At 43.9% G+C, this 26,887-nt stretch overlaps 1 protein-coding gene across 2 annotated transcripts in view; it reads right to left on the bottom strand.

Moving 5' to 3' along the window:
- The window catches only part of LOC149440128 (C-type lectin domain family 2 member B-like), a 55,634-nt gene extending 33,498 nt beyond the window's left edge, over positions 1-22,136 (bottom strand). The window contains exons 1-2 of one of the 2 annotated variants that reach the window (XM_089658900.1): positions 22,005-22,136; positions 6,600-6,659 (exon numbers count right to left, since the gene is read on the bottom strand). In XM_089658900.1, the coding sequence (XP_089515026.1) occupies positions 6,600-6,659; positions 22,005-22,056 (112 nt within the window). In that variant the 5' untranslated portion in view covers positions 22,057-22,136. The remainder of the gene's footprint in view (positions 1-6,599; positions 6,660-22,004) is intronic. The other variant, XM_089658901.1, reaches the window with a different exon arrangement.
- Positions 22,137-26,887: the final 4,751 nt, after the last annotated feature.

The raw sequence follows: 26,887 nt of genomic DNA, 5'->3' as shown, positions 1-26,887 counted from the left end.
ACAGTATGTTAAAAACAAAACAAAATCATAAATAATAATATAACAAATAAAATAAAAATGTAAAAAAATTTTTTTTTAATTATATTTTTTGGTTATAAACTAATTTGGGTTTTTTTTTTTTTTACTACAAAGATAACTGAATACATTTTGGCCAAGATTTATGAAGAAAGATTATTTATTTGCAAAATTTTATAAGAAAAACACTTTTTTCTAAATGTTTTGAATTTTTCTTTTATATAGCAAAAAAATTAAAATCCCAGCGGTGAATAAATACCACCAAAATAAAGTTTTATCTGTCTCAAATAAATGCAAAAAAATTCATATAGGTACAGTGTTGCATGACCGCGCAATTGTCATTCAGAGTGTGATAGCGCTGAAAGCTGAAAATTGGCCTGGGGGGGAAGGGGGTGAAAGTGTCCGGACGTGGTTAAGGACCTATGGGGTCTATACATAAATGTTTTGTCTTTCATTTCTATTTTCAACTGAATAGGTCATTGGACAAGGAGAGGGTTTACAATCCCTGTAACAGCAGGTCTCTGTACTGTCACATGTTCTGACTTGTCTACATCCGTGTTTGTGATTCAGGTGACATCTGCTCCCAACAAAGGTAACCAGACCACTCCCTAACTACACACACACACTATATAAATATAACATGAGATGAGATAATGTTTTTCACAAATATCATGTGACATACAAAGGTCACACAAACATGTTTTCATTCTATAGTTCATTTGCTTCCATGAAAATGAAAGTAGTCTGTCTTCTCCAAATGATCTGTGTAAATACCGGCAATAACGAATGGAAAATGGGAAATAAAATCACGCCAAAGACAATGTTCCTGGTTCTGAGTAGAGTGGGGAAGTATCAGAACTCTTGTTAGGTTTTTCCTGCTCTTTGGGATGGGTCCTTTCACACAGGGTGGTCCTATATAGTGGATCCACCTGCTCAGCGGGGGGATCCCTCCGCTGATCCCCTCTGAGCATTCGGATGACAGCTCTGTGTCCGCTCCGCTGCTGCAGATCCGACGCAGAGCTGATCGCTGTCCTCAGTGGGCGGTCGGAGGAAAACAGATTGCCTGTCTGCTTTCCTCCGACCCAATCCGACGGAAGGGGAATTGGATCCCGATCTGTCCCTTTTTTGTGGATTGGATGTCGGTGGGCATAAACGGACAAATGTCCGCTTACACCCGCCGCTCCATAGAGGAGAATGGAGGTTCTGGTCGGGTCCGCCTGAAAAACAATGTTGGAGAGTTCCTCTCACTCCTGTCTAGAAAAATGCTGGACAGCAGTAAAGATCTGCCGGATGTTCCTAGGCTTCCCTGGGTCCTTTCACACGTTTTCATCAGTTCAGTCACGTTTTTCCAAGAAAAAAGGGATCAGTTCACATCGGTTTTTCATTAGTTTACATCCGTTTTTTTAATCCATTTACATCCATTTTTCATCAGTTTATGTCAGTTTACATCCATTTTTCATCAGTTTACATCCATTATTCATCAGTGTACATCCGTTCTTTTACATCCTTTACCAATGCAAAAATGGAACATATGTCCGTTTACATCCGTTTTGGATCTGTTTACATCGATTTTCAGAAGTTTACATCCGTGTTTTAATCATTTACATCTGTTTTTCATCAGTTTATGTCAGTTTACATCCGTTTTGCATCTGTTTACTACCGTTTTTCATCAGTTTACATCGGTTTTTCATTAGTTTACATCTGTTTTTCATCAATTTACATTCGTTTTTCATCCGTTTTCATCTGTTTTTCATCCATTACGGGGTTTTTTAATGGAAGAAAAATAGGGTTTTCTTCCGTTAAAAAAACTCGGATGTTAACGGATGCGGACATTTACGTGTGTAAACAGATGATCATCCGTTCACATCTGCAAGTCCATAGACATACATAAGTGTCTGTTTTTTGTCTGTAAACAGACAGATGAAAAATGGACATACTGAACGCCCGTGTGAAAGGGGCTGAAAAACGTTTGGGTGGACATATTTAAGTACTATGAATAAGGAGCAGTGAATTTACCAATATAATTAGTGGCTGTAGGGATACTGTAAGTATATATATATATACAGTATGTGGTGTATTCTCACGTTATTGAGCAGGCCAGCATAGGACCCAGCTAGATGTATTTTACACAACAAAAGGATAGCCAAGAACTCTTTGCTATGTTAATTGTATGCAATATCACCTTTGCACTGGGGGGGGGGGGGCAACTTGTTACATTTCAAAGGAGATAATTTGCAAACTTGCAAGGGTGATAAAATGCAGATAGCTCAGTCAGACTTGAAATGAGTTGGTCAACATCTACTATCTAATAACATGAAAGGGGTATAACGTATGGGAAATAGCATTCTTGTTTATCTAATTAATAGTAAAATAATGGAGTTTAGGAAATATCTGGACAACTTTGATTAGAATTATGACTGCAGCTGTCCACGCCCAAAAGGCATTACCTGTCACCCAGAAGATCAAAGGGGCTACTAAAAGTGGCCAATCAGAGTGCTTGTCATTGTACTGAATGGGGAGAATGTGTATATTAGGGAAGCTCCTTTTTGGTTAAGTTACAACAGGAGAAAGTGAGTCCTCTGTGGGCTTCTGATGGTTGCATGAATACTCTTAAGTACCCTGTCCGCTGTCTTGTCTGTACCTCTTTTTTCTGAACTGTCACTAAACTAATTAAATGCATCTCTCTGGAAAAGAACTGTTGGACTAGTTGCTGTGGGAAAAGTACATTTATAAATATACACTGGTCATCCTCCTATTTCCCAAAGACAACCTCTGGATATGCACTGAGCATGTGCACTCAACTTCTTTGGTGGACCATGGCGAGGCCTGTTCTGAGTGGAACCTGTCCTGTTAAACCGCTGTATGGTCTTGGCCACCATGCTGCAGCTCAGTTTCAGGGTCTTGGAGATCTTCATATAGCCTAGGCCAGTGGTGGGCAACCTTTTTTTTCAACTGAGCCAAATCTCGCCAAAACCACGATTGAAATTTATTTTGAGAGCCACATTTTTAAAACTGAAAATACATCCCCCATATAGTAATTCATCACCCATAGTAATTCATCCCCCATATAGTAATTCATCCCCCATAGTAATTCATCCCCCATATAGTAATTCATCCCCCATAGTAATTCATCCCCCATAGTAATTCATCCCCCATATAGTAATTCATCCCCCCTATAGTAATTAATCCCCCCCATAGTAATTCATCCCCCATAGTAATTCATCCCCCATATAGTAATTCATCCCCCATAGTAATTAATCCCCCATATAGTAATTCATCCCCCATAGTAATTCATCCCCCATATAGTAATTCATCCCCCATAGTAATTAATCCCCCATATAGTAATTCATCCCCCATAGTAATTCAGCCCCCATATAGTAATTCATCCCCCATAGTAATTCATCCCCCATATAGTAATTCATCCCCCCTATAGTAATTCATCCCCCATAGTAATTAATCCCCCATATAGTAATTCATCCCCCATATAGTAATTCATCCCCCATAGTAATTAATCCCCCATATAGTAATTCATCCCCCATATAGTAATTCATCCCCATATAGTAATTCATCCCCCATAGTAATTAATCCCCCATATAGTAATTCATCCCCCATAGTAATTCATCCCCCATATAGTAATTCATCCCCCCTATAGTAATTCATAACCCATATAGTAATTCATCCCCCATATAGTAATTCATCCCCCATAGTAATTCATCCCCCATATAGTAATTCATCCCCCCTATTCCGGTCTTCAGGGCGGACTGTGAGAGGAGAGGCGTTCGTCACGCTGCCCCGCCTACATCCTGACAGCCAATGTTTGCCACGCTCCGCGGGCCGGATTAAAAGGTCCGCCGGGCCGTAGTTTGCCCATTGCTGGGCTAGCTGCAGAGTCCTGACTTTTGGGGCGGCCGCCCGAGAGGAGGGAGGGGAGCGGGCGCCCGGTACACAGAAGAGCTGCATTAAAGTCTGTAAAGAGCCGCATGTGACTCGCGAGCCGCGGCTTGCCGACCACTGGCCTAGGCCATCTTTATGTAGAGTAACAATTTTTTTTTCAGATCCTCAGAGAGTTCTTTGCCATGAGGTGCCATATTAAACTTCCAGGGAAATGACAATAAATAAATAATGTGACAGAAGTGAAATAGTTCATGCAAAAAAACATATTGCAGGTCCAGGAGAAATGGCGATAGGTGATCCATGCTGGTGAGCTTCAGTGACGAGGACCAGTAAAATTATGCACTTACCAGAAGCGCATAAAAAGTGCACATATATGATATATCCTTTAAGGGGTCATCTGGGTCTAGGCAGGGGCTGCGGGGTCATCAAGCACAACGTGGACACACAGGATGGTACTGCTAACACACAGGTCACACTCTGCTCACATCACCTCCAGAGTCAGCTCCAAGACATCAGCCAGTATATACAGTCAGGTCCATAAATATTGGGACATCAACACAATTCTAACATTTTTGGCTCTATACACCACCACAATGGCTTTGAAATGAAACAAACAAGATGTGCTTTAACTGCAGACTGTCAGCTTTAATTTGAGGGTATTTACATCCAAATCAGGTGAACGGTATAGGAATTACAACAGTTTGCATATGTGCCTCCCACTTGTTAAGGGACCAAAAGTAATGGGACAATTGGCTTCTCAGCTGTTCCATGGCCAGGTGTGTGTTATTCCCTCATTATCCCAATTACAATGAGCAGATAAAAGGTCCAGAGTTCATTTCAAGTGTGCTATTTGCATTTGGAATCTGTTGCTGTCAACTCTCAAGATGAGATCCAAAGAGCTGTCACTATCAGTGAAGAAAGCCATCATTAGGCTGAAAAAAACAAAGAAAAAACCCATCAGAGAGATAGCAAAAACATTAGGCGTGGCCAAAACAACTGTTTGGAACATTCTTAAAAAGAAGGAACGCACCGATGAGCTCAGAAACACCAAAAGACCCGGAAGACCACGGAAAACAACTGTGGTGGATGAGCGAAGAATTCTTTCCCTGGTGAAAAAAACACCCTTCACAACAGTTGGCCAGATCAAGAACACTCTCCAGGAGGTAGGTGTATGTGTGTCAAAGTCACCAATCAAGAGAAGACTTCACCAGAGTGAATACAGAGGGTTCACCACAAGATGTAAACCATTGGTGAGCCTCAATAACAGGAAGGCCAGATTAGAGTTTGCCAAACGACATCTAAAAAAGCCTTCACAGTTCTGGAACAACATCCTATGGACAGATGAGACCAAGGTCAACTTGTACCAGAGTGATGGGAAGAGAAGTGTATAGAGAAGGAAAGGAACTGCTCATGATCCTAAGCATACCACCTCATCAGTGAAGCATGGTGGTGGTAGTGTCATGGCGTGGGCATGTATGGCTGCCAATGGAACTGCTTCTCTTGTATTTATTGATGATGTGACTGCTGACAAAAGCAGCAGGATGAATTCTGAAGTGTTTCGGGAATATTATCTGCTCATATTCAGCCAAATGCTTCACAACTCATTGGACGCTTCACAGTGCAGATGGACAATGACCCAAAGCAGACTGAAAAAGCAACCAAAGAGTTTAAGGGAAAGAAGTGGAATGTTATGCAATGGCCATGTCAATCACCTGACCTGAATCCGATTGAGCATTTCACTTGCTGAAGACAAAACTGAAGGGAAAATGCCCCAAGAACAAGCAGGAACTGAAGACAGTTGCAGTAGAGGCCTGGCAGAGCATCACCAAGGATGAAACCCAGCGTCTGGTGATGCCTATGCGTTCCAGACTTCAGGCTGTAATTGACTGCAAAGAATTTGCAACCAAGTATTAAAAAGTGAAAGTTTGATTTATGATTATTATTCTGTCCCAGAATTGTTGTTGTTTCCCATTATAGCTGACAGTTCTCCCTGTTTTCGTACTTCGCCCCTGTCCTGCAGCTTCCTAGCGCTGCCTCTGCTGCATACTGTATGTTGCTATTGATGGCTGCACACTTACATGGGTTCAAAGCTGGGCTGCTGAGCTGATTTGTATCCTGGACCTTTCCTAATTCACCTGTCTACATGTATTATGTGACATCTGGTTCTTATTCCCGTTCTTCATGGTGCTGGTTATCCTGGGAATGGATGTGTTATTTTAACCAAGAAAGTGATTCTGGCTGCCATCTTTTTGCTCTCTTCTCCTTATGTCCACTCCGATCCACAATGCTCATGTCTCCCTGAGCAGCGCCTATTGGAGCAGAACTACCATGAGTAGCCTACTGTGCAATTAGGCACTAAGCACCATAGATGAATTATTCCACATAAAAGCCTTCCATTCCAACCTGTTGATGCGGTCTTCCTTTTCTGAGGTGCAGGCTGAGCTGTTGTACAGAAGTTTCCAATGACCAGTCGGAAATGTGCAATATTAAGTGATGCGATGAGCCATAACGTCAAATACTAATTATCTGCCAACTGCTTTTCTATGCGATCATGATCACAAGATATTGTGCTTTACATGACTCTTGGGCTGGTTCAAACACCAACCAAAGCTGTAAAACATCCAGCAAAGGAACAACAATACAGCTAAATACAGTACACAGTCCTTGTACATATGCATGATATTTCATACCTTGGTTATGATTATCTGCAGACTTCTCAGGGTCTTCGTTTATGAGCGGTTTTAAACATCCTGTAAAGAGAAAAAAAAAACCCATTACGTTTCATACATCTATTCTTAGGACAGCAATATATCAATGTACAATGTAGGCGCAGCAACAAATAAAGTGCACAGCTACACTGTATGGCCAAATGTTTGTAAACTCCAAATGGGTTCTGGTGCTTTTGGTGAAGTGGTCAATGCTGACACATACAAAGACATTTTAGACAATTGAGCACTTCCAACCTTGTGGTAACACTTTGGGGAAAGTTCTTTTCCATTCCAGTATGACTGTCCCCCTGTGTACAAAGCCAGCTCCATAAAGACATAGTTTGACCCGTTTGATGCGGAGGAACTCAAGTGTCCTTCTGAGAGCCCTGACCTCAACCCTACTGAACAACTTTGGGATGAATTGGAATGGGTGTAAATTCCCAAAGGTGGACCCTAATATCTTATTGAATGTTGTACCAGAAGAGTAGAGGATGTTAGAGGCACAAAGAAGGGCCAACTCCAAATTAATGGCCATTGCTTTGGAATGGGATTTCCAACAAACTCATGATGTTCATGGGTCCACAGTCATTTGGCCATATAGCGGATCTAGAGCAGTGTTTCTCAGGCTTTTTTCAGTCAAGGCACTCTTTAAAATTATGGACAGTCCCGAGGCACCCTTTAAATGCTGGTAGGTGAATTGGCTCCTGTCTAAATTGGCCCTAGTGTGTATATGTAGGAATGTGAGTTAGGGACCTTAGATTGTATGCCTCTTGAGTGTTAAAGACTGATGTGAATGTACAATATATATGTAAAGCGTTGTGTAAATTGACGGCACTATATAAGTACCTGTAATAAAATAAATAAATTATGGACCGTCTTGAGTCACCCCATTCTAAAATGGGGTAACTCTAGACTGTCCATAATATTAAAAGCGCACTCCAGTCTAAAATGTGAAAAACTATTCTAATAGTTTTATGTAATGCAGCAACATCCACACATGTAGGACACCCAACATTAGAGGTGATGTATTATTTTAAAGCAAATACGCGTTTGCACACTGGTTCAATGTTTCTCCTCTCCCTCGGTTTTTCTCCATCACTGAGCTAATGTGACCCCAGTGCTGATGGAGAGGGGCAGGGGAAGGTCAAGCTAGGATGCTGTGCAGGCAGCTGACATCCTCCGTATCAACTGATGATGTCATTGGTTGTCAAGATGCCGACGGCTAGAAGGTCGTAATGTTGCACAATGAGCAGAACTACCATGAGTAGCCTACTGTGCAATAAGGCACTAAGCACCATAGATGAATTATTCCACATAAAAGCCTTCCATTCCAACCTGTTGATGCGGTCTTCCCTTTCTGAGGTGCAGGCTGAGCTGTTGTACGGAAGTTTCCAATGACCAGTCGGAAATGTGCAATATTAAGTGATGCGATGAGCCATAACGTCAAATACTAATTATTTACCAATTGCTTTTTCTTCGTTATCGCAGAGAAATATGCAATCGCGATCACAAGATATTGTGCTTTACATGACTCTTGGGCTGGTTCAAACACCAACCAAAGCTGTAAAACACCCTGCACCCTGGGATCTGACGTCATCACGGCCATGCCGCCGCTACGTTCCAGCGTGCGTTCCATCCGGCTTTGAGGGAGGACGTGCATGAAGGCTGGCCTCACCGCTGTTCCCCCTCCAGCCACCACGCTGTTCCAGTCGAGAGCTGACCTCCCCACATCGCAGAGAGATGACGGCTCTTTACCCGGGTTACCACCCCACCGTTAACTATTGTTAACCACGGTTTTTATGCTTATGATTACTTCACACATGTGAGTGTTTCTACATTTAGACTTGAATTAAAAGACTTATTGCACTTAGAGGCGCTTCTCTCCTTTTTCTCTTCTCACTGAGCTATCTGGAATGCTGGACAGCTCCCTTGACAATTCTTGGATAATCCTGCCTTGTGCCTTGAAAACTCTTGAACCTTGAACTCCTTGCTCCTCCCATGAACTTCCTTATAAAAGCCATGTCCATGCACTTCCTCCTTGCCAGATTATTGTGTCTTTCCAGCCAATATCCCGCTACTGTTCCTGCTGCTGTCTACACCTCCGCTACTGACCTTTGGCTTGTTCCTGACCACGATTTCGTCTCATCCTAACGTACTACGATTGATCTGCTACCATTTGTGACCGACCCTTGGCTTGTGACTGAATCTGCTTTCATCTGATCCCTAACCTGTTGATCCGCTATCGGTTACCAGTCTGCTCATTCCCTGGTGGGGTGATCCTGAGATCTGCGACCTGGTATTAACACGCAGCTCAATCCATCTCCACCATTAGGAGCTCTGGTGAATACCGGTTAATACTTAGACCCCGCACCTCAGGTGAGCCTGCGTCATTCCTAGGGGGATCCGCTGGTGTACCTATCCTGCTGGTTCCAGGTAAGCCTTTTACTGCTATAGCAACAGGTCTCTGAACCTGACCTTACACCGTGACAGAATAATCTGGCCCACACATGGAGGCCGCTATAGCAAATGCCATGGCTCCTGTCAGGCAGCAAATTTCAGAGCTACAAGAGTTTGGTGTTACCTACCAAAAGAAATTTGCTGAACTGCAAAGTGTAGTAGAGGGGCAACAGGAAGAGATCTGCAGACACGATTGCTGGACATGTGCTCCCGCGATGTTGCTAATACACGCATGCCTCTGCCACTCAAGTTCAATGGAGACCGCCGCCACTACAGGGGTTTCCTTAACCAATGCCGCATTTATTTCCAGATGCAACCTGCTGCATTTAATACTGAGAGGCAGAAGGTATTGTTTGTTATAAACCTCCTGACTGAGGAAGCCCTAGCTTGGGCCTCTCCCTATATAGAGCAAAACAATGCAATGTTAAACAGTTTTGCGACTTTTGTGACTGCAATGAACCAGGTCTTTGATGATCCCAAAGCTGCATAGTTTGAAGCAAAGCTGCATAGTTTGAGGCAGGGTAGACGACCTGTTGCAGAGTATACAACTGAATTTCGACGCAGGATCTCTGATACCACCTGGAACCCAGCAGCGCAAAAGAGTCAGTTCCGGCAGGGGCTCTCTGAACAGGTGAAGGATGAGCTCGCCAGAGAAGAGACTCCTAACGATCTTGAGGAGTTCATCCAATTATGCATTCGGATTGACCAGAGACTGACAGAAAGAAGAAAGGAGCGATTGGGAAGTAATGGTGGCATGCGTTTTTCTGCTAATCAGTTCAGTCAGAAGGATTTAAACATTTATTCAGATTCTAACACACCTGAACCTATGCAAGTAGATACTATTAAAAGATCCATTTCTACTCAAGAGAAGGAGAGAAGACGTTTGGAGAATTTATGTTTATATTGTGGGGACTCTGGGCATTACGCAGTCAATTGTCCTAATAAAGTCAAAAGAACAATTGCTGCGACTGATGTTATCCTGCCTGAACACATAAATTCAATTACCCAGTCTATCTCCCCATTGATCAATGAAGAAAATAAAGTTGGTCCTAAACAGTCTCATTTTGTTGTCCCTATCAAACTTTTCACTGAGGGCCATGAAATTCCTTGTTCTGCTATGCTGGACTCTGGAGCTGGGGGAAACTTTATGGACATAGAGTTTGCCCACAATAATAATATTCTCAGGAGAAACAAATCTGCCCCTATTGATATGGAGACAGTTGATGGTTCACCTTTATCATCAGGACCAGTTACTCATGAAACAGTTCCTCTAGTACTCCAATTTCAGGCTGACCATTTTGAGACCATCAGCTTTCAGCTGATTACATCACCTAAATTTCCTGTCATCCTGGGCATCCCTTGGTTTTCTACCCATAATCCCTTCATCAACTGGGGAGCACGGTCCATAAATTTTACATCTCTCCATTGTGAGGAACATTGTAGGAAACCATGTGCTACAAGTTGTCTACCAATCAGGAAATCACAGGCTGATATGGTGACCACACAGTCATATGACAATCTGCCTCCACAATACCATGAGTTTCGAGATGTCTGTGATAAGAAAAATGCGGATCAACTACCTCCTCATCGTCCATACGATTGTCCCATTGAACTGCTTCCAGGCGCAGAAATACCATTCAGCCGCATTTTCAATTTATCAGAACCTGAGTTAAAGGTGCTGAGGGAGTGGCTTGATGAGAATTTGGAGAAGGGCTTTATCAGACCCTCAACATCTCCTGCAGGAGCAGCCCTGTTCTTTGTTGAGAAAAAGGACTCCACCTTGCGTCCATGCATTGATTTTAGGGGCTTGAATAAAATCACTGTTAAAAACCGTTACCCACTCCCTTTAATCGCAGAGATGTTGGAAAGACTCCGCTCTGCCAAAGTCTTCACAAAACTTGACTTACGGGGGGCATATAACCTGGTACGCATGCATCAAGGCGACGAATGGAAGACTGCCTTTAGAACCAGATATGGACACTTTGAGTCCCTAGTTATGCCTTTTGGCCTATGTAATGCTCCCGCAACTTTTCAGCACTTCATAAATGATGTGTTTCGAGATTTGTTGGACCAGTTTGTTATTGCTTATCTGGACGATATCCTCATCTTTTCGGACAACCTGGTGGAGCATCGCAAGCATGTCTGCACTGTATTCAAAAGGTTAAGAATGAACCGACTTTACATCAAACTGGAGAAGTGTGAGTTTGAACGAGCCCAGATCCAGTTCTTGGGATATATCGTTTCTTCAGAAGGAGTGAGCATGGATCCCGAAAAGATCAAGGCAGTGGTGGATTGGACTGCCCCTGGAAACGTTAAGGAAATACAACGATTTATTGGATTTGCTAATTTTTATAGGAAATTCATAAGAAACTTCTCTAAAGTAATAGCACCAATTACACAGCTGACAAAGAAAGGAGTGCCCTTTGCATGGTCATCTGAGGCACAAGCTGCTTTTAGTAAGCTAAAGACTCTCTTCACATCTGCACCAGTATTGGTACATCCTGATCCTGAGCTACCTTTTATTGTGGAAGTGGATGCCTCAGACTCCGCCGTGGGAGCTATCATTTCTCAGCGACGAGGGGAAAAAATGCAGCTTCATCCCTGTGCTTATTTTTCTCGTTTGATGTCATCTGCTGAAAGGAATTATGACATTGGGAATAAGGAGTTGCTGGCAATTAAGGAAGCCTTTTCCAAATGGAGGCATCTGTTGGAAGGGGCTAAGCATCCCGTGACTGTCTTCACGGATCATAAAAATCTAGAATTCATCCGTTCTGCCAAGAGATTGTCTTCTAGACAAGCACGTTGGTCACTGTTCTTTTCTAGGTTCAATTTTATTATCTCATATCGACCTGGGTCAAGAAATGGAAAGGCTGATGCCTTATCACGAATGTCGTCTGGGCCTCTCCAGGAGAACACTTCTGAATGCACAATCCTGCCTCAAAAGAACTTTCTAGGGGCCACAAGTCCTAAGGCATTCTTGAATCTTCTTAAAGAGGGGTATGAGAATGATCCACTTCTTAGGGTTTCCTCCTAGGGACATAAACCTTGAGTACAAGAATGGCTTTTGGACTCTAGCACATCGTCTCTATGTACCTGAGTCTGCTCGGGTGGAAGTCCTCAAATTAGTTCATGACTCCAAACTGGCAGGACACTTTGGGATTTCAAAGACTGATGACCTTCTGTCACGTTCCTTCTGGTGGCCCAGTTACAAGAAGGATATCAAGCGCTACGTGGCCTCTTGTCTGACGTGCGCACGTCATAAGACACCCCGAGCTTCTCCTTTGGGGTTACTCCAGCCACTTCCTGTTCCATCGAGACCTTGGGGGTCAATTTCTATGGACTTTGTGGTCGAATTGCCTCCCTCAAAGGAAATGACTACTATCTTGGTAGTCGTCGACCGCCTTACCAAAATTGCTCATTTTATACCTGTCAAGGGGGTACCTTCTGCCGAACAAACTGCAGAGTTGATTATTCGAGATGTTTTTAAATTACATGGAATTCCTGATGATGTGGTATCTGATAGAGGTGTACCGTTTACATCGAAATTTTGGAAAAGCTTTTGTTCAGCCTTAGGGGTAACTGTTAACCTATCCTCTGCTTTTCATCCACAGTCTAATGATCAGACAGAGAGGACCAATCAAACTTTGGAACAGTACCTTCGGTGTTTTGTCAGCTATCTTCAGGATGACTGGGTGGACTATTTACCTACGGCAGAGTTTGCCTATAACAATGCTAAACATAGCTCCACCTCCCAAAGCCCTTTTTTCCTCAATATGGGGTATCATCCAGTTTTTATTCCAGAGCTCCCTATCACAATTAAAATTCCTGCTGTTGCCAACAGATTAACTACCTTGCAGGAAACTCAAGCGAAGTTGATCGAGACCTTGGGGGAGGCTCAGGAATGTTATAAAAGGGCTGCCGACGGTCATCGCAGATCACTTCCTACCTTTCATGTGGGTGACAAGGTTTGGCTATCTACTAAAAATCTGAAGGTTCATGTTCCATCTGCAAAGTTGGGCCAAAAGTTTGAGGGACCTTTCCAGATTTCTGCTCAGATTAACCCAGTCGCCTTTCGCTTAAAACTTCCTGACAGTATGAGGATTCATCCTGTGTTTCATGTATCACTTTTCAAATCATTTCATGAAAATCCTTTCTCTGGAAGAATTCTTCCTCCTCCTCCTCCTGTTGAGGTACAGGGTGAAGAAGAATATGTGGTAGAGAATATTCTTGACTCTAGGATGTTTAGAGGAAAATTGCAGTATCTTGTCCAATGGGAAGGATATGGGCAAGAGGAAAATTCTTGGGAGCCTGAGGAAAATGTCCATGCTCCTAGATTGACAAGAGAATTTCACCAGAGGTTTCCTCACAAGCCTGGTCCTAAGACGTCCAGGGGACGTCCTGTGAGGAGGGGAGTACTGTCAGAGCCTGGGATCGAACCTGGTCCTTCTGCAGTGAGAGGCAATGTCTCTTCTCACTGAGCTATCTGGAATGCTGGACAGCTCCCTTGACAATTCTTGGATAATCCTGCCTTGTGCCTTGAAAACTCTTGAACCTTGAACTCCTTGCTCCTCCCATGAACTTCCTTATAAAAGCCATGTCCATGCACTTCCTCCTTGCCAGATTATTGTGCCTTTCCAGCCAATAGCCCGCTACTGTTCCTGCTGCTGTCTACACCTCCGCTACTGACCTTTGGCTTGTTCCTGACCATGATTTCGTCTCATCCTAACGTACTACGATTGATCTGCTACCATTTGTGACCGACCCTTGGCTTGTGACTGACTCTGCTTTCATCTGATCCCTAACCTGTTGATCCGCTATCGGTTACCAGTCGGCTCATTCCCTGGTGGGGTGATCCTGAGATCTGCGACCTGGTATTAACACGCAGCCCAATCCATCTCCACCATTAGGAGCTCTGGTGAATACCGGTTAATACTTAGACCCCGCACCTCAGGTGAGCCTGCGTCATTCCCAGGGGGATCCGCTGGTGTACCTATCCTGCTGGTTCCAGGTAAGCCTTTTACTGCTATAGCAACAGGTCTCCTCACACACTGACACTAATAATGGGGCACCATTATTGGTGTCAGTGGGAGGAATAGTGCCCCATCATTGGTGTCAGTGTGAGGAATAGTGCCACATCATTGGTGTCAGTGGGATGAATAGTGCCCCATCATTAGTGTCAGTGGGAGGAATAGCGCCCCATCGGTGCCAGTGGGTGGAGCTCTAATAGGAAGAGGTAGAGCCTAAAGAGGAAGGGGTGGGGTCTGCAGATGAAAGGGTGGGACAAATTTAGATGGGGGGGTGCCCGATTTTAGTCTTGCCTAGGGCAGCACAAAACCAAAATACACCACAGTATGTAGGAATGTGAGTTAGGGACCTTAGATTGTATGCCTCTTGAGGGTTAGGGACTGATATGAATGTACAATATACAGTGAGGAACAGAAGTATTTGAACACCCTGCGATTTTGCAAGTTCTCCCACTTAGAAATCAGGGAGGGGTCTGAAAGTCACAGGAATGTATTTGTCTTGCACTGCTGAACAGAAGTATTTGAACCCCTGAGAAGATCCGTGTTAAGATTTGGTACAGAAGCCTTTGTTTGCAATTACAGAGGTCAGACGTTTCCTGTAGTTCCTGACCAGGTTTGCACTGCAACAGGGATTTTGGCCCCCTCCTCCACACTGATCTCCTCTAGATCTGTCAGGTTTCAGGGCTGTTACTGAGCATCATGGAATTTCAGCTCCCTCCAAAGATGTTCTATTGGATTTAGGTCTGGAGACTGGCTAGGCCACTCCAGAACCTTGATATGCTTCTTACGGAGCCACTCCTTGGTTCTCCTGGCTGTGTGCTTCGAGTCGTTGTCATGTTGGAAGACCCATGCATGACCCATCTTCAATGCTCTGACTGAGGGAAGGAGGTTGTTGCTCAAAATCTCACAATAAATGGCCCCATTCATTCTCTCCTTAATACAGTGCAGTCATCCTGTCCCCTTCGCAGAAAAGCACCCCCAAAGCATGATGTTACCACCCGTGTTTTCCTCCAAACACGACGAGTGAAGTTTAGACCATAAAGTTCTACTTTGGTCTCATCTGACCACATGACTTTCTCCCATGCCTCCTCTGGATCATCCAGATGGTCATTGGCAAACTTCAGATGGGCCTGGACATGTGATGACTTGAGCAGGGGAACCTTCCGTGCAATGCATGATTAGAAACCATGACGACGTAGTGTTCTATCGACAGTGACCTTTGAAACTGTGGTCCCAGCTCTCTTCATGTCATTGACCAGCTCCTCCCTTGTAGTTCTGGGCTGATTCCTCACCTTTCTTATCATCAGTGATACCCCACGAGGTGACATCTTGCATGGAGCCCCAGTCCGAGGGAGACTGACAGTCGTCTTTAGCCTCTTCCATTTTCTAACAATTGCTCCAACAGTTGATCTATTTTCACCAAGCTGCTTGGCAATTGCCCCGTAGCCCTTTCCAGCCTTGTGGAGGTCCACAATTTTGTCTCTGGTGTCTGATAGCTCTTTGGTCTTGCCCATGGTAGTAGTTGGCGTCTGACTGACTGTGGGGTGGACAGGTGTCTTTAAAGAGCTCAGACAGGTGCTACTGTTAGATTAATGAGTGGAGTAGAGGTGGACTTTTTAAAGGCACAGTAACAGGTCTTTGAGAGCCAGAATTCTTCCTGTTTCTCAGGTGTTCAAATACTTATGTTCAGCAGTGCGAGACAAATACATTCTTTACAACTCATACAATGGGATTTCCTGAATTTTTTTTTTATTCTGTCTCAATGCACCTACAATGTGAATTTCAGACCCCTCCATGATTTCTGAGTGGGAGAACTTGCAAAACCGCAGGTGTTCAAATACTTCTGTTCCTCACTGTATATGTAAAGCGTTTTGTAAATTGACGGCACTATATAAGTACTTGTAATAAAATAGATAAATAAATTATTGACCGTCTTGAGGCACCACATTCTAAAATGGGGTACCCCTAGACTGTCCACAATTTTAAAAGGATATGCCAGTCTAAAATGTGAAAAACTATTCTAATAGTTTTATATAATGCAGCGACATCCACACATGTAGGACACCCAACATTGGAGGTGATGTATTATTCCAAAGCAAATACACGTTTGCACACTGCTACAGAGTAGTATTCCAATGTTTCTCCTCTCCCTCGGTTTTCTCCATTACTGAGATAATGTGACCCCAGTGCTGATGGAGAGGGGCAGGGGAGGGTCAAGCTAGGATGCTGTGCAGGCAGATGACATCCTTATCAATTGATGAAGTCATTGGTTGTCAGGATGCTGACCACTAGAAGGTCGTAATGGTGCACAATGAAAACCTGTGGCTTTGTGAAACTAGAAGGCAGGCTTGTTCCACCCGCTGGGTTGTTAACAAGTTTTGGGCAATTTTTAGACATTTTGCCAAGGCACCCCTGGAGAAACCTCAAGGCACCCCAGGTTGCCTGGGCACCCTGGTTGAGAAAGGCTGATCTAGAGTACCCTTTCTCCAACTCTTTAACACTGAAGAACCCTTGAAATAACTTTTCAGTCCCTGGTAACCCCTGCTAATAATTACTAGATCTACAGCTCATGGTGTATGAGTGTGAAGGCCAGCAGGATAAATCCCCCATATATTTGAGGTCAGTAGGAAAATCCCTCCCTTTACGGATAGCTAATGATATTATTGGTGTCAGTGGTCAGTTATTTGAGAGGCAGAAGTTGCTCATTGCTCAAGAAACCCAGGAGAAATGGCGATAGGTGCTCCGAGGTGCCATGTTGAACTTCCAGTGACCAGTATGAGAGAGTGAGAGCGATAACACCAAATGTAACCCACCTGCTCCCCATTCACACCTGAGACCTTGTAACACTAACGAGTCACATGACACCGGGGAGGGAAAATGGCTAATTGGGCCCAATTTGGACCTTGTCACTTAGGGGTGGACTCACTTTTGTTGCCAGCGGTTTAGACATTAATGGCGGTGTGTTGAGTTATTTTGAGGGGACAGCAAATTTACACGTTATACAAGCTGTACACTGACTACGTCACATTGTAGCAAAGTGTCATTTCTTCAGTGTTGTCACATGAAAAGAGAGAATCAAATATTTACACAAATGTGAGGGGTGGACTCTCTTCTGTGAGATACTATATACCCCCTTCCTGCCCAGGCCAATTTTCAACTTTCAGTGCTATCACATTTTGAATGACAATTGCGCGGTCATGCAACACTGTACTCATATGAGATTTTTATATTTTTTTCAGAGAAATAGAGATTTCTTTTGGTGGTATTTAATCGCCGCTGGGGGTTGCGCTATAAACAAAAACGAGCAAAAAATTTGAAAAAATTTTTTTCTTTGTTTCCATTATAAAATTTTGCAAACAGGTAATTTTTCTCCTTCACTGATGTGCGTTGATGAGCATGCATTGATAGGCAGCATTGATAGGCAGCACTGATAGGTAGCACTGATGGGCACTGATGAGGTGGCACGGATAGGCAGCACTGATGGGCATTGATATGCGGCACTAATAAGCTGGCACTGATAGGCAGCACTGATGGGAGGCACTGATGGGCAGCACTAAATGTGGCACTTCTGAGCAACACTGATGGGCAGCACTGATGGGTGGCACTGCTGAGCACAGGTGGGTGGCACTAATGAGTGGCACTGCAGGGCACATGTGGGCTGCACTGATGGGTACAGGTGGGCGGCACTGATGGGTACAGGTGGGCGGCACTGATGGGTACAGGTGGGCGGCACTGATGGGTACAGGTGGGCGGCACTGATGGGTACAGGTGGGCGGCACTGATGGGCACAGGTGGGCTGCACTGATGGGCACAGGTGGGCTGCACTGATGGGCACAGGTGGGCTGCACTGATGGGCACAGGTGGGCTGCACTGATGGGCACAGGTGGGCTGCACTGATGGGCACAGGTGGGCTGCACTGATGGGCACAGGTGGGCTGCACTGATGGGCACAGGTGGGCTGCACTGATGGGCACAGGTGGGCTGCACTGATGGGCACAGGTGGGTGGCACTGATGGGCACAGGTGGGCTGCACTGATTGGCACCGGTGGGTGGCACTGATGGGCACAGGTGAGTGGCACTGCTGGGCACTGATGATCAGTGCCGATCCGTTCATTGACAATTGCCAGTTCTTGGCAGTACTTTTCCCGCACTGTGACAATGTGAGGAAAGTGCAGCTGATAACTGGCAACTGTATTTACCCGGTGATCTGCTGTGTCATTGGACACAGCTAATCACGTGGTAAAATGCCGCCTTGATTGGCCGTTTACCATATCATGTGATCAGCTGTGTCCATAGGACACAGAGATCACCGGCGGCGCCAGGTGCGTGACGCTGTGGGCGTGGAGGGGGTGCATTCTGGAATGATACCCATGGACGTTGTCCCAGAACCAGGCTAAAGCACGGTTGGGAACTAGTTAAAGGGATGAGGTGACAATTCTACTTAAGTCTAAGTTCGCACCTATGCGTTTTTCGTTGCGTTTTGCAGAAATGCACAGTAGTCCAATTAACATGATTTCCTATGGGACACATTCACATCCCTGCGTTTGCACCCGGTGCGTTTTGTGGAAAGGGCTCGGACTTTTTTGAACGCAAAATGTTGCATTTTTGGTTCTATAGACTTCAATGGAGAGGCTGCAGAAAAGCACGTAGTGCGTTTTTGATACATTTTGTACGTGTTTTTGATGCTTTTTAATCTGCGCAGCAGCAAGTTGGAAAAAATAAACAAACGCAATACACACCAAAAATGCAAAACGCACCGCAAAAATCACTGCAGAAACGAATCAAACACAAACTGCATAGGTGTGAACCGAGCCTTAACCCCTGCACCTGGCTGAAGCCAGGATTGTACACTGATTTGTGCATAGCTAAGTGTAGACACACACACAAAGGTTGCAAGCAGGACGGTGTAAAGCTTTTATTGCAGAAGAGACATTGTTTTTGGTTGGAGGCCGGGTTCACACTTGTGCGGTATATTGCATGTGATTCGCACAGGAACCGCACCACATTTCTGTGCAAATCGCATGCGATTTGTGTGCGGTACATTTTGTATGGCTCTAATCGCACTGCACCAAAAAGATGCAGGACCCTTTTTTGGTCCGCACTAGAATCAGATTGCACGGGTATTCACACCTATGCGATCCGATTCTGCACATCGCACCGCGTTTTTCGGACCGAATTCGGGGTGTTGTTAACATACACACTCGCATCAGTTCGCATGAACGGGGTGCGATTCTGATGTGGTGTGGAATTCGTACAGAAAGTGCTGCAAGTTACGCACCGCATCAGTGTGAACCCAGGCTGAATAAAAAGAAACAAAACAAAAAACCAGCAAAAAAACCACAAAAAACAGTAAAAACAAAAAAAAAAGAAATTGCGCCAGTTTAAGCATTGTGCGCCCCATTGTGTACAAAACATTTTCATGATCCCTGAGCTGGTTATTTTTAAGTGTTTAAAAAGAGAGGATATTTCAACAGAAACACCTATTACAGTGAAAAGCCCTAGTATGAGGAAATGAGAACAGAAGGGGTGCCTTAGGGTTGATGTGAGATACAACTGAAAGCACTGTACAGTGACTGATCTCTGAACATGGCGGGGTTTTTAAGCACATTTTTTTTACAGATTATGAAGAAATTGCCGTGTACTTGTCTGTGTTAAGGAGCAGTATGGCAGGGATTTTAAAATGATCTTTCAGCTGCTGCATTTGCCTTTAGACAAGATTTTCTTTTGGGAATATCACACCAAAAATGACGTTTTTGTTGCAGGGGATGCCCAAAATCTAAAGAACAGTTAGGAGATAAGTAGGACCCCCTCAAAAAAGAGGTTTTAAAAGAGAACCAACAGCTGTGTAAATAAGATGAACAGCTTTATTGAGATCACAAACCGGTAATAAGGCCAATAGGCCAGGAATCCTCCATTCACTTTAAAATAAGGTAAGATAACGTTATCGCCTTAACCCCTCACCTACCGGGCACTTCTACCCCCTTCCTGCCTACAGGACACTTCTACCCCCTTCCTGCCTACAGGACACTTCTACCCCCTTCCTGCCCGCCGGGCACTTCTACCCCCTTCCTGCCCGCCGGGCACTTCTACCCCCTTCCTGCCCGCCGGGCACTTCTACCCCCTTCCTGCCTGCCGGGCACTTCTACCCCTACTCCATACTCATCTCAACCAATGGCCACTACTCCGTACTCATCCCAACCAATGGCCACTACTCCGTACTCATCCCAACCAATGGTCACTACTCCGTACTCATCCCAACCAATGGTCACTACTCCGTACTCATCCCAACCAATGGTCACTACTCCGTACTCATCCCAACCAATGGTCACTACTCCGTACTCATCCCAACCAATGGTCACTACTCCGTACTCATCCCAACCAATGGTCACTACTCCGTACTCATCCCAACCAATGGTCACTACTCCGTACTCATCCCAACCAATGGTCACTACTCCGTACTCATCCCAACCAATGGTCACTACTTCGTACTCTTACTACTTGACCTCTCTGCAGCTTTATATACTGTTGACCATCCCCTCCTCCTCAAAAAACTCCACTCTCTTGGCCTCCGAGACTCTGCTCTCTTCTGGTTCAGCGTTACCTATAACTCTGGCTGCTCATCTCCACTCCCTCTTTCTGTTGGGGTCCCTCAAGGTTCTGTCCTTGAACCCCTTCTCTTCTCCATCTACACCTCCTCCCTTGGTCACTTGATAAACTTCCATGGCTTTAAATACCATCTCTATGCTGATGACACACAAATCTATCTTTCTACCCCGCACCTCACCCCTTCAGTCTCCTTTCACATTGCTAACCTACTAAGTGACACATCGACATGGATGTCACTCATTTTGGCCTGATGTTTATACCTGCATCAAAAAAAATACTCACTATTTATTAAAAAAACAAAAACGTTTTACAGCGCCAAACCTTATATCCAATTTCCAGCTTGTTGTATTTGTAAATTTCAAAAGCCACTATAAAGGAACAACAGTGGTAAAAGAAAAGTACTTGTCAGTTTAACTGATCATTTTTATGTATTATTTCTCCACGTATCAAGGCTGTGTCCTTTGCCTATATACTGTCTGCTAGTAGTTGTGCCCCTCTTTTCCATCTCAGAAGGTTGGGAGTTATCCCACAGAGCACATGTAATGATCAAATACACACAAAAGGAAAAAAAATGAAAAAAAAAACTGCACTAATGATCCAGTAAAAAAAAATATCTTATTGTAATTGAATGGTCCTATGACTGATGAGTGTGCTGCCTGACTTACCTGGGGAAGAATCCAGCTGTTCATGTACATTTTATATGTGCTTCTGGTGAGTGCATACAAAGGAATACTTTTCATGGATTCACCAGCAACGGATGTCACCTGTTCACGGATTTATGTTCTGGACTTTTTTATACCTATTGTTTATCGCAATTGTGTCATTTGATTTATGTTCACTATCAGTCACTATTCATTTTATATCATCCAATGCTGACCACTCAGTGCCACGGATACCATCACCACAGTTATCAGTATATTGATTATTGGTATATTTATAACTCATGAACTCTCACACTTTAGACTGGTAGCGCTGATCAGAGCGCCTCTCATTTCATTCATTCATTACTTTAGAGCTGCACCTTTTTATATTTCAAATAAAAACATATATAATATAGAACGCAGATAACAATCAAAAATACAGAAAAGTAAACAAAAACATAAATACAAAGAACGCTAAATAAAAAAAAGAAAAGACAGCAGTACTGATAATGTAGTTAGAAGCTTGCAGGCGTAGTCCATGTGCTAGAGCAATGGTTAGTCCAGTACAGACAGCTTCAGCTCTGCGTTGTATAATGACAATGTGTCTTAGAGGAGCTGTCAGTACTATTGGTCTGGGTGAGAAGGAAAGGCGACCCTTACCCTCTTCTACTGCCTTGTAGTCAGGCTCTGTGGTGTGTGCGCCAATCCCCATCTTATTCTGTGTGTATACTCTCAGTCTTCTGTGAGAATGTTCTCGAAAGGAAGAAATACACGCTATACAAAGGGAATGATGGACACCTCCCCTAACTATGTTACATACAAACACACCCTCCATAGGGAGTGCATAGTCATGGTATTTTAGTTGCTTTCGGTTTCGTGTTCCTTGTAGTTGAGGTATATTCCCTATTTGTGTATTTGATCATTATTTGTATCAAGTTGCTGTGATTTTATTTGACCTTTTTTTTTAAATTTGTTTTTCTTTCTGTGAAATAAATTCATGAGACATATTAACCTCCCTAGCGGTCTGATTATGTCCATATTTCTGTGCCCAAAACAGTACATTTTTTTGCATGGAAATATGTATTTTTTTATTGTAGGCCTGTAATTTTATTTATTTATTTCAGGTGCTTATATAGTTTTTAGGAATAACTCACTGAAATCTGTCCGAACAAGAGTCTAGTAAACATCCCGGGTATGTTAAAATTTGAAACACGAAATCATAAATTATAATTTAATAATCATAAAAATAATAATATAATAATAAATTTAATTCAATAATATAATCAAACCAAAAACACTGAAATATGAAATAGAGCGCCAAGTTCGTACATCGCTGAGCAAAGTCGCAGAATCGTTTTCAGTGTCTGAGGAATTTCCCCCACGAATCATTATCACTCAATTCTGCAAGTGGTTCTGATTTACTATCGCTGTTCTCTAGCCGGTCTAAAACCGCTTTTGACCTAAAGGGACGCTTTTTGGACGCCATGGACGTTTCTCAGTTTCCAGGCAGAAAGAACAGTAAAAATGCACGCAGGGCGCCGGACAAAGCACTCGGGACAAAATGTATGTGAAATTATTATTATTATACAGTATTTATAAAGCGCCAATAGTTCGCTCAGCGCTGTACATTACAAAGGGGGACAGAACATGTGACAGAACAATACCAATACAATGCAAAACATGAGGGGATCGAGGGCCCTGCTCTTTCGAGCTTACAATCTAGGAGGGAGGGGATAGTGGTACAGGAGGCGATAGCTGTGGGGGATGGGGTGGTAGGAAGAGTGGAGGAGGTTGGCAAGTTAGCAGGGGGTGGGGCTCTGAGGAAGAGGCAAGTCCTTGAAACGCGTCAGCCTTTTGGATGTCTAAACTCCCTATTGCGGACTGATACTCAGCGCGGTGTTGATCCAGCTGTTCTTTTATGATGTGCCTTGACTATATTGTCGTTTGTGAGTACAACACCTACTTTATTATTTCTTATTAAACATTTTTTATGGTAATGCACTAGGCCTGTGCGCCCTCTTTTTGTTCTTTCCCCATTCCCTGAAGAGATGGGTTTTCAGGGTGCACCTAAAGGAGAGGAGAGTAGGTGATAATCTAATGGGTTGGGGCAGGGAGTTCCAGAGGATGGGTGACACCCTGGAGAAGTCCTGGAGGCGGGCATGGGAGGAGGAGACCAGGGAACTAGAGAGAAGGAGGTCTTGTGAAATGGTTTGATACAGTAATGTTATACTATGTGATTTTAGTGAATGTCACTTTTACAACTTTCAAATTTCCCGCCGTTCCATCCCCCGTACGTCCCGATGTCGCAGGGAGCAAAACCCGGAAGACAGATGCCGGCATCCGCTGGAGGACATTACAGGGGACACTGCAGGGGGGACATCGCGGGAGCGAAGGACAAGGTAAGTGAAGAAGAGATCCCAGAGCAACGCTGCAGTGTATTCCCGAGTGTAAAATGTGTGAAATACTTGTGAGCTAAAATGTGGTGTTCCCTCTGTGCACAAATCCTATAAGAATGTACATATATAACTAATCAATAATCGCTATAATACTGGTGCAGCAACACTATACACATACTCATATACTGTGCAAAAAATGTAAACTATAAATATAATATGTGTTGCGCTCCACAATGTGTATCAAAATAATATAAAATAATATAAAAACAATCAGCAATCGACTCAAATATGCAAACAACAAATGTGCAAAGTAAAAGTGCTTCAAACAGTGCAAAACTGTGTAAAATACATTAAGATGCAAAAACAGCCCACTCTGTGCTTTCAATGTCGTAGGTGCCAATATATGTGCCGTGCATCACTCTTGGTGTAAAGGAATAGGTGTCCGCTCACCTCCTCTATTAGCCACACTGAAATATATGGCTAATAACCAGGGGCGGACTGACCATTTGGAAAACTCTGGCACTGCCCGAGGGCCCGGGGTCAGTAGGGGGCCCCATGAGATGCCCCTGGTACCTTTTTCATAGGCTTTTTTGAGTTTGGGCAAGGACACAGGGGCCCCATGATCCCCTATTGCCCGGGGGCCCCATGAGTTGTCAGTCCACCCCTGCTAATAACACTTTTTGTCCTATTAGGACTGAACGGTATTTTCCATGCTGAAGGGACATTTTCAAATAAAGTTGAACAAGCTGTACTGCCACTTTTCTCCCACTGGTGGTCTCCCTCACTCCTTTCCAGCCCCACTACTCCTAAGTGGGTGGATAAGATGGGATTCCCCGCTTCCTATATGGGTCTGTGTGCTGCCTTCTCCTCTCGAAGTATTGAGATGTCAAGCAAGAGGAAAGAAAAATAGTGCCTTATCCTTTATAAAACATGGTGCTTTATTAAGTAAAATGCGCACTCGTGTATATATATAAGAAACATAATAATCAATAAAAATGCAGCGCTACAATGTACAGATTAAAAATACGTAAATAAATAAGTCTTGAAAGTAATAATAATATAGAAGGTGCAATGTGATAATTGTGGTTCATTAGATAGCTGTTGGGCTATCGTGACTTTCGTGGCTTGTGAGGAATGAGTATACCATGCACTAACCAGATAGCACAACATTTTGTGCGTTGGAGTAAATAAGACCTACTCCAAGGTGCTCTGGAAGCGGGAACTCTGCAAACAGGTGATGTCATCACGTGGAGTTGAGTCGCCAGATGTCATCAGACCAACGCAGATTTCCTCATTCCAGTATAGTGTATAATCATCATATTAGATGCATCTTGTAGTACGGATTTCAGCCATTATACACTTAAGTGTACTTTTATTTATTTACGTCTCCAGGACTTCTCCACGGTGTCACCCATCCTCTGGAACTCCCTGCCCCAACCCATCAGATTATCACCTACTCTCCTCTCCTTAGGCGCACCCTGAAAACCCACCTCTTCAGGGAAGCCTACCACACCCCCTGCTAACTTGCCAACCTCCTCCACTCTTCCTACCACCCCATCCCCCACAGCTATCTCCTCCTGTGCCACCATACCCTCCCTCATAGATTGTAAGCTCGAAAGAGCAGGGCCCTCGATATGAAACTGACCATTTGGAAACTCGAGCACTGCCTGAGGGTCCGGGGTCAATAGGGTTCCCCATGAGATGCCCCTGGTACATTTTTCATAGGCTTTTTTGAGTTTGGGCAAGGACACAGGGGCCCCATGATCCCCTATTGCCCGGGGGCCCCATGAGTTGTCAGTCCGCCCCTGGATGGGACAAATGAGCGCCCACCCCTGCAGCTTACCAGGCCACGTGCCCTATGCATTGGGACAGTGTGGGGACAAGGGCCTCTTCCCCACAACCCTGGCCTGTTGGTTGTGGGGGTCTGGTCTGCAGGCAGGAGAGCTCATTAGCATCAGGGTACCCTTTTAAATAAAGGGGCACCCTGATGCTGACCCCCTTTTTGAATGACTAAGAGGACTTGTACCCCTCCCCATTCACTAAAGGGTTAAATGTAGTAAAAAAAAGAGACCAGTCATTTGATAAAATCCTTTATTGTATAAAAAACAAAACAAAAGTTTTTGAGAAGTCCTTTATTGAAAAAAAAGGCAAAAAAAAAATGGTTGTAATGTTGTAATCCATCATCAGTCACAGGGTCCAGCATTGTCACGACAGCTCAGACTCGCCGAAAATAAAAAAAAAGCCTGACGCCCGCCAATCTGTCCGCACCCGCCGAGCAATCTGACATTTGTTGGTCATATGTAAATAATTGAATTGACATCACCGCTAGCGCCACTCATCTGCGCTGTGGTTGGCCAAATCATTTCACTTGACCTGCGGTGAAGTCCATTGCTTTGCCAATCACAATGCCCTGTGAAAGAATAGTGCATTTTGGGGCGCAGTGAGTGAATAGCCCGCCGAACGCCATTACCATTTGTGTGTTCGCCAAACACGCAAATGGCTAATGTTAGAGTCAAACATGAGTTCCAGACCATGCCTACTCAGGGTCACTAAGACTCTCCTCTTCACTCTGTAGGGAGGTCAGTTCCAATCCTAGAGTCCTTTCACTTCTCTTGTTGCCATAAAAAAATAACTTCTTGTCCTTCAATTCTCAGATCCAACACCTCCTGCGCTCAGGGACTCAGATCAGAGGAGAGCCAATTAAGTAATTTGATGATGTTCATCCAACAGTGATCAAAGGTTATGCAGCTCTAGCACGAAGCTGGGGAATCTCGATATTGACTGTAGTAAAGAACAAATGAAAAAACTGATTGAAACACTGAAATATTGACACACACAGTGACTAAATGCCTCCTATGAATTAAGACTCATAGAAAACACTTAACAGAGAGGCTGTCAGTTATTATTTGAACACTGAAAACTGATCATTCCTGCAAACCACTTTAGGTCCTCTTTTGTAGATTTTAAAGCTCTGATGAAGAAGGGATCTCCCTTAAACGCGTCAACTTGACCAAGAGTTTATCTCCCTTCTGGATGGAACTCGCACGTGTCGTTTAACCCTGTGTTGGTTTTGGATGTTATATGCCTTTTGTACTGCTAGTCTTGTGAGTATTACTTATTATTAAATACATTTTTTTTTTACTGAGG

This window comes from Staurois parvus, unplaced genomic scaffold (genome assembly GCF_062004578.1).
Source record: "Staurois parvus isolate SC_StPar_1 unplaced genomic scaffold, SC_StPar_1.0 ptg001111l, whole genome shotgun sequence".
Classification (NCBI taxonomy): domain Eukaryota; kingdom Metazoa; phylum Chordata; class Amphibia; order Anura; family Ranidae; genus Staurois; species Staurois parvus.
The sequence above is the reverse complement of the archived record's forward strand: the minus strand, read 5'-3'. Positions and strand labels throughout refer to the sequence as shown.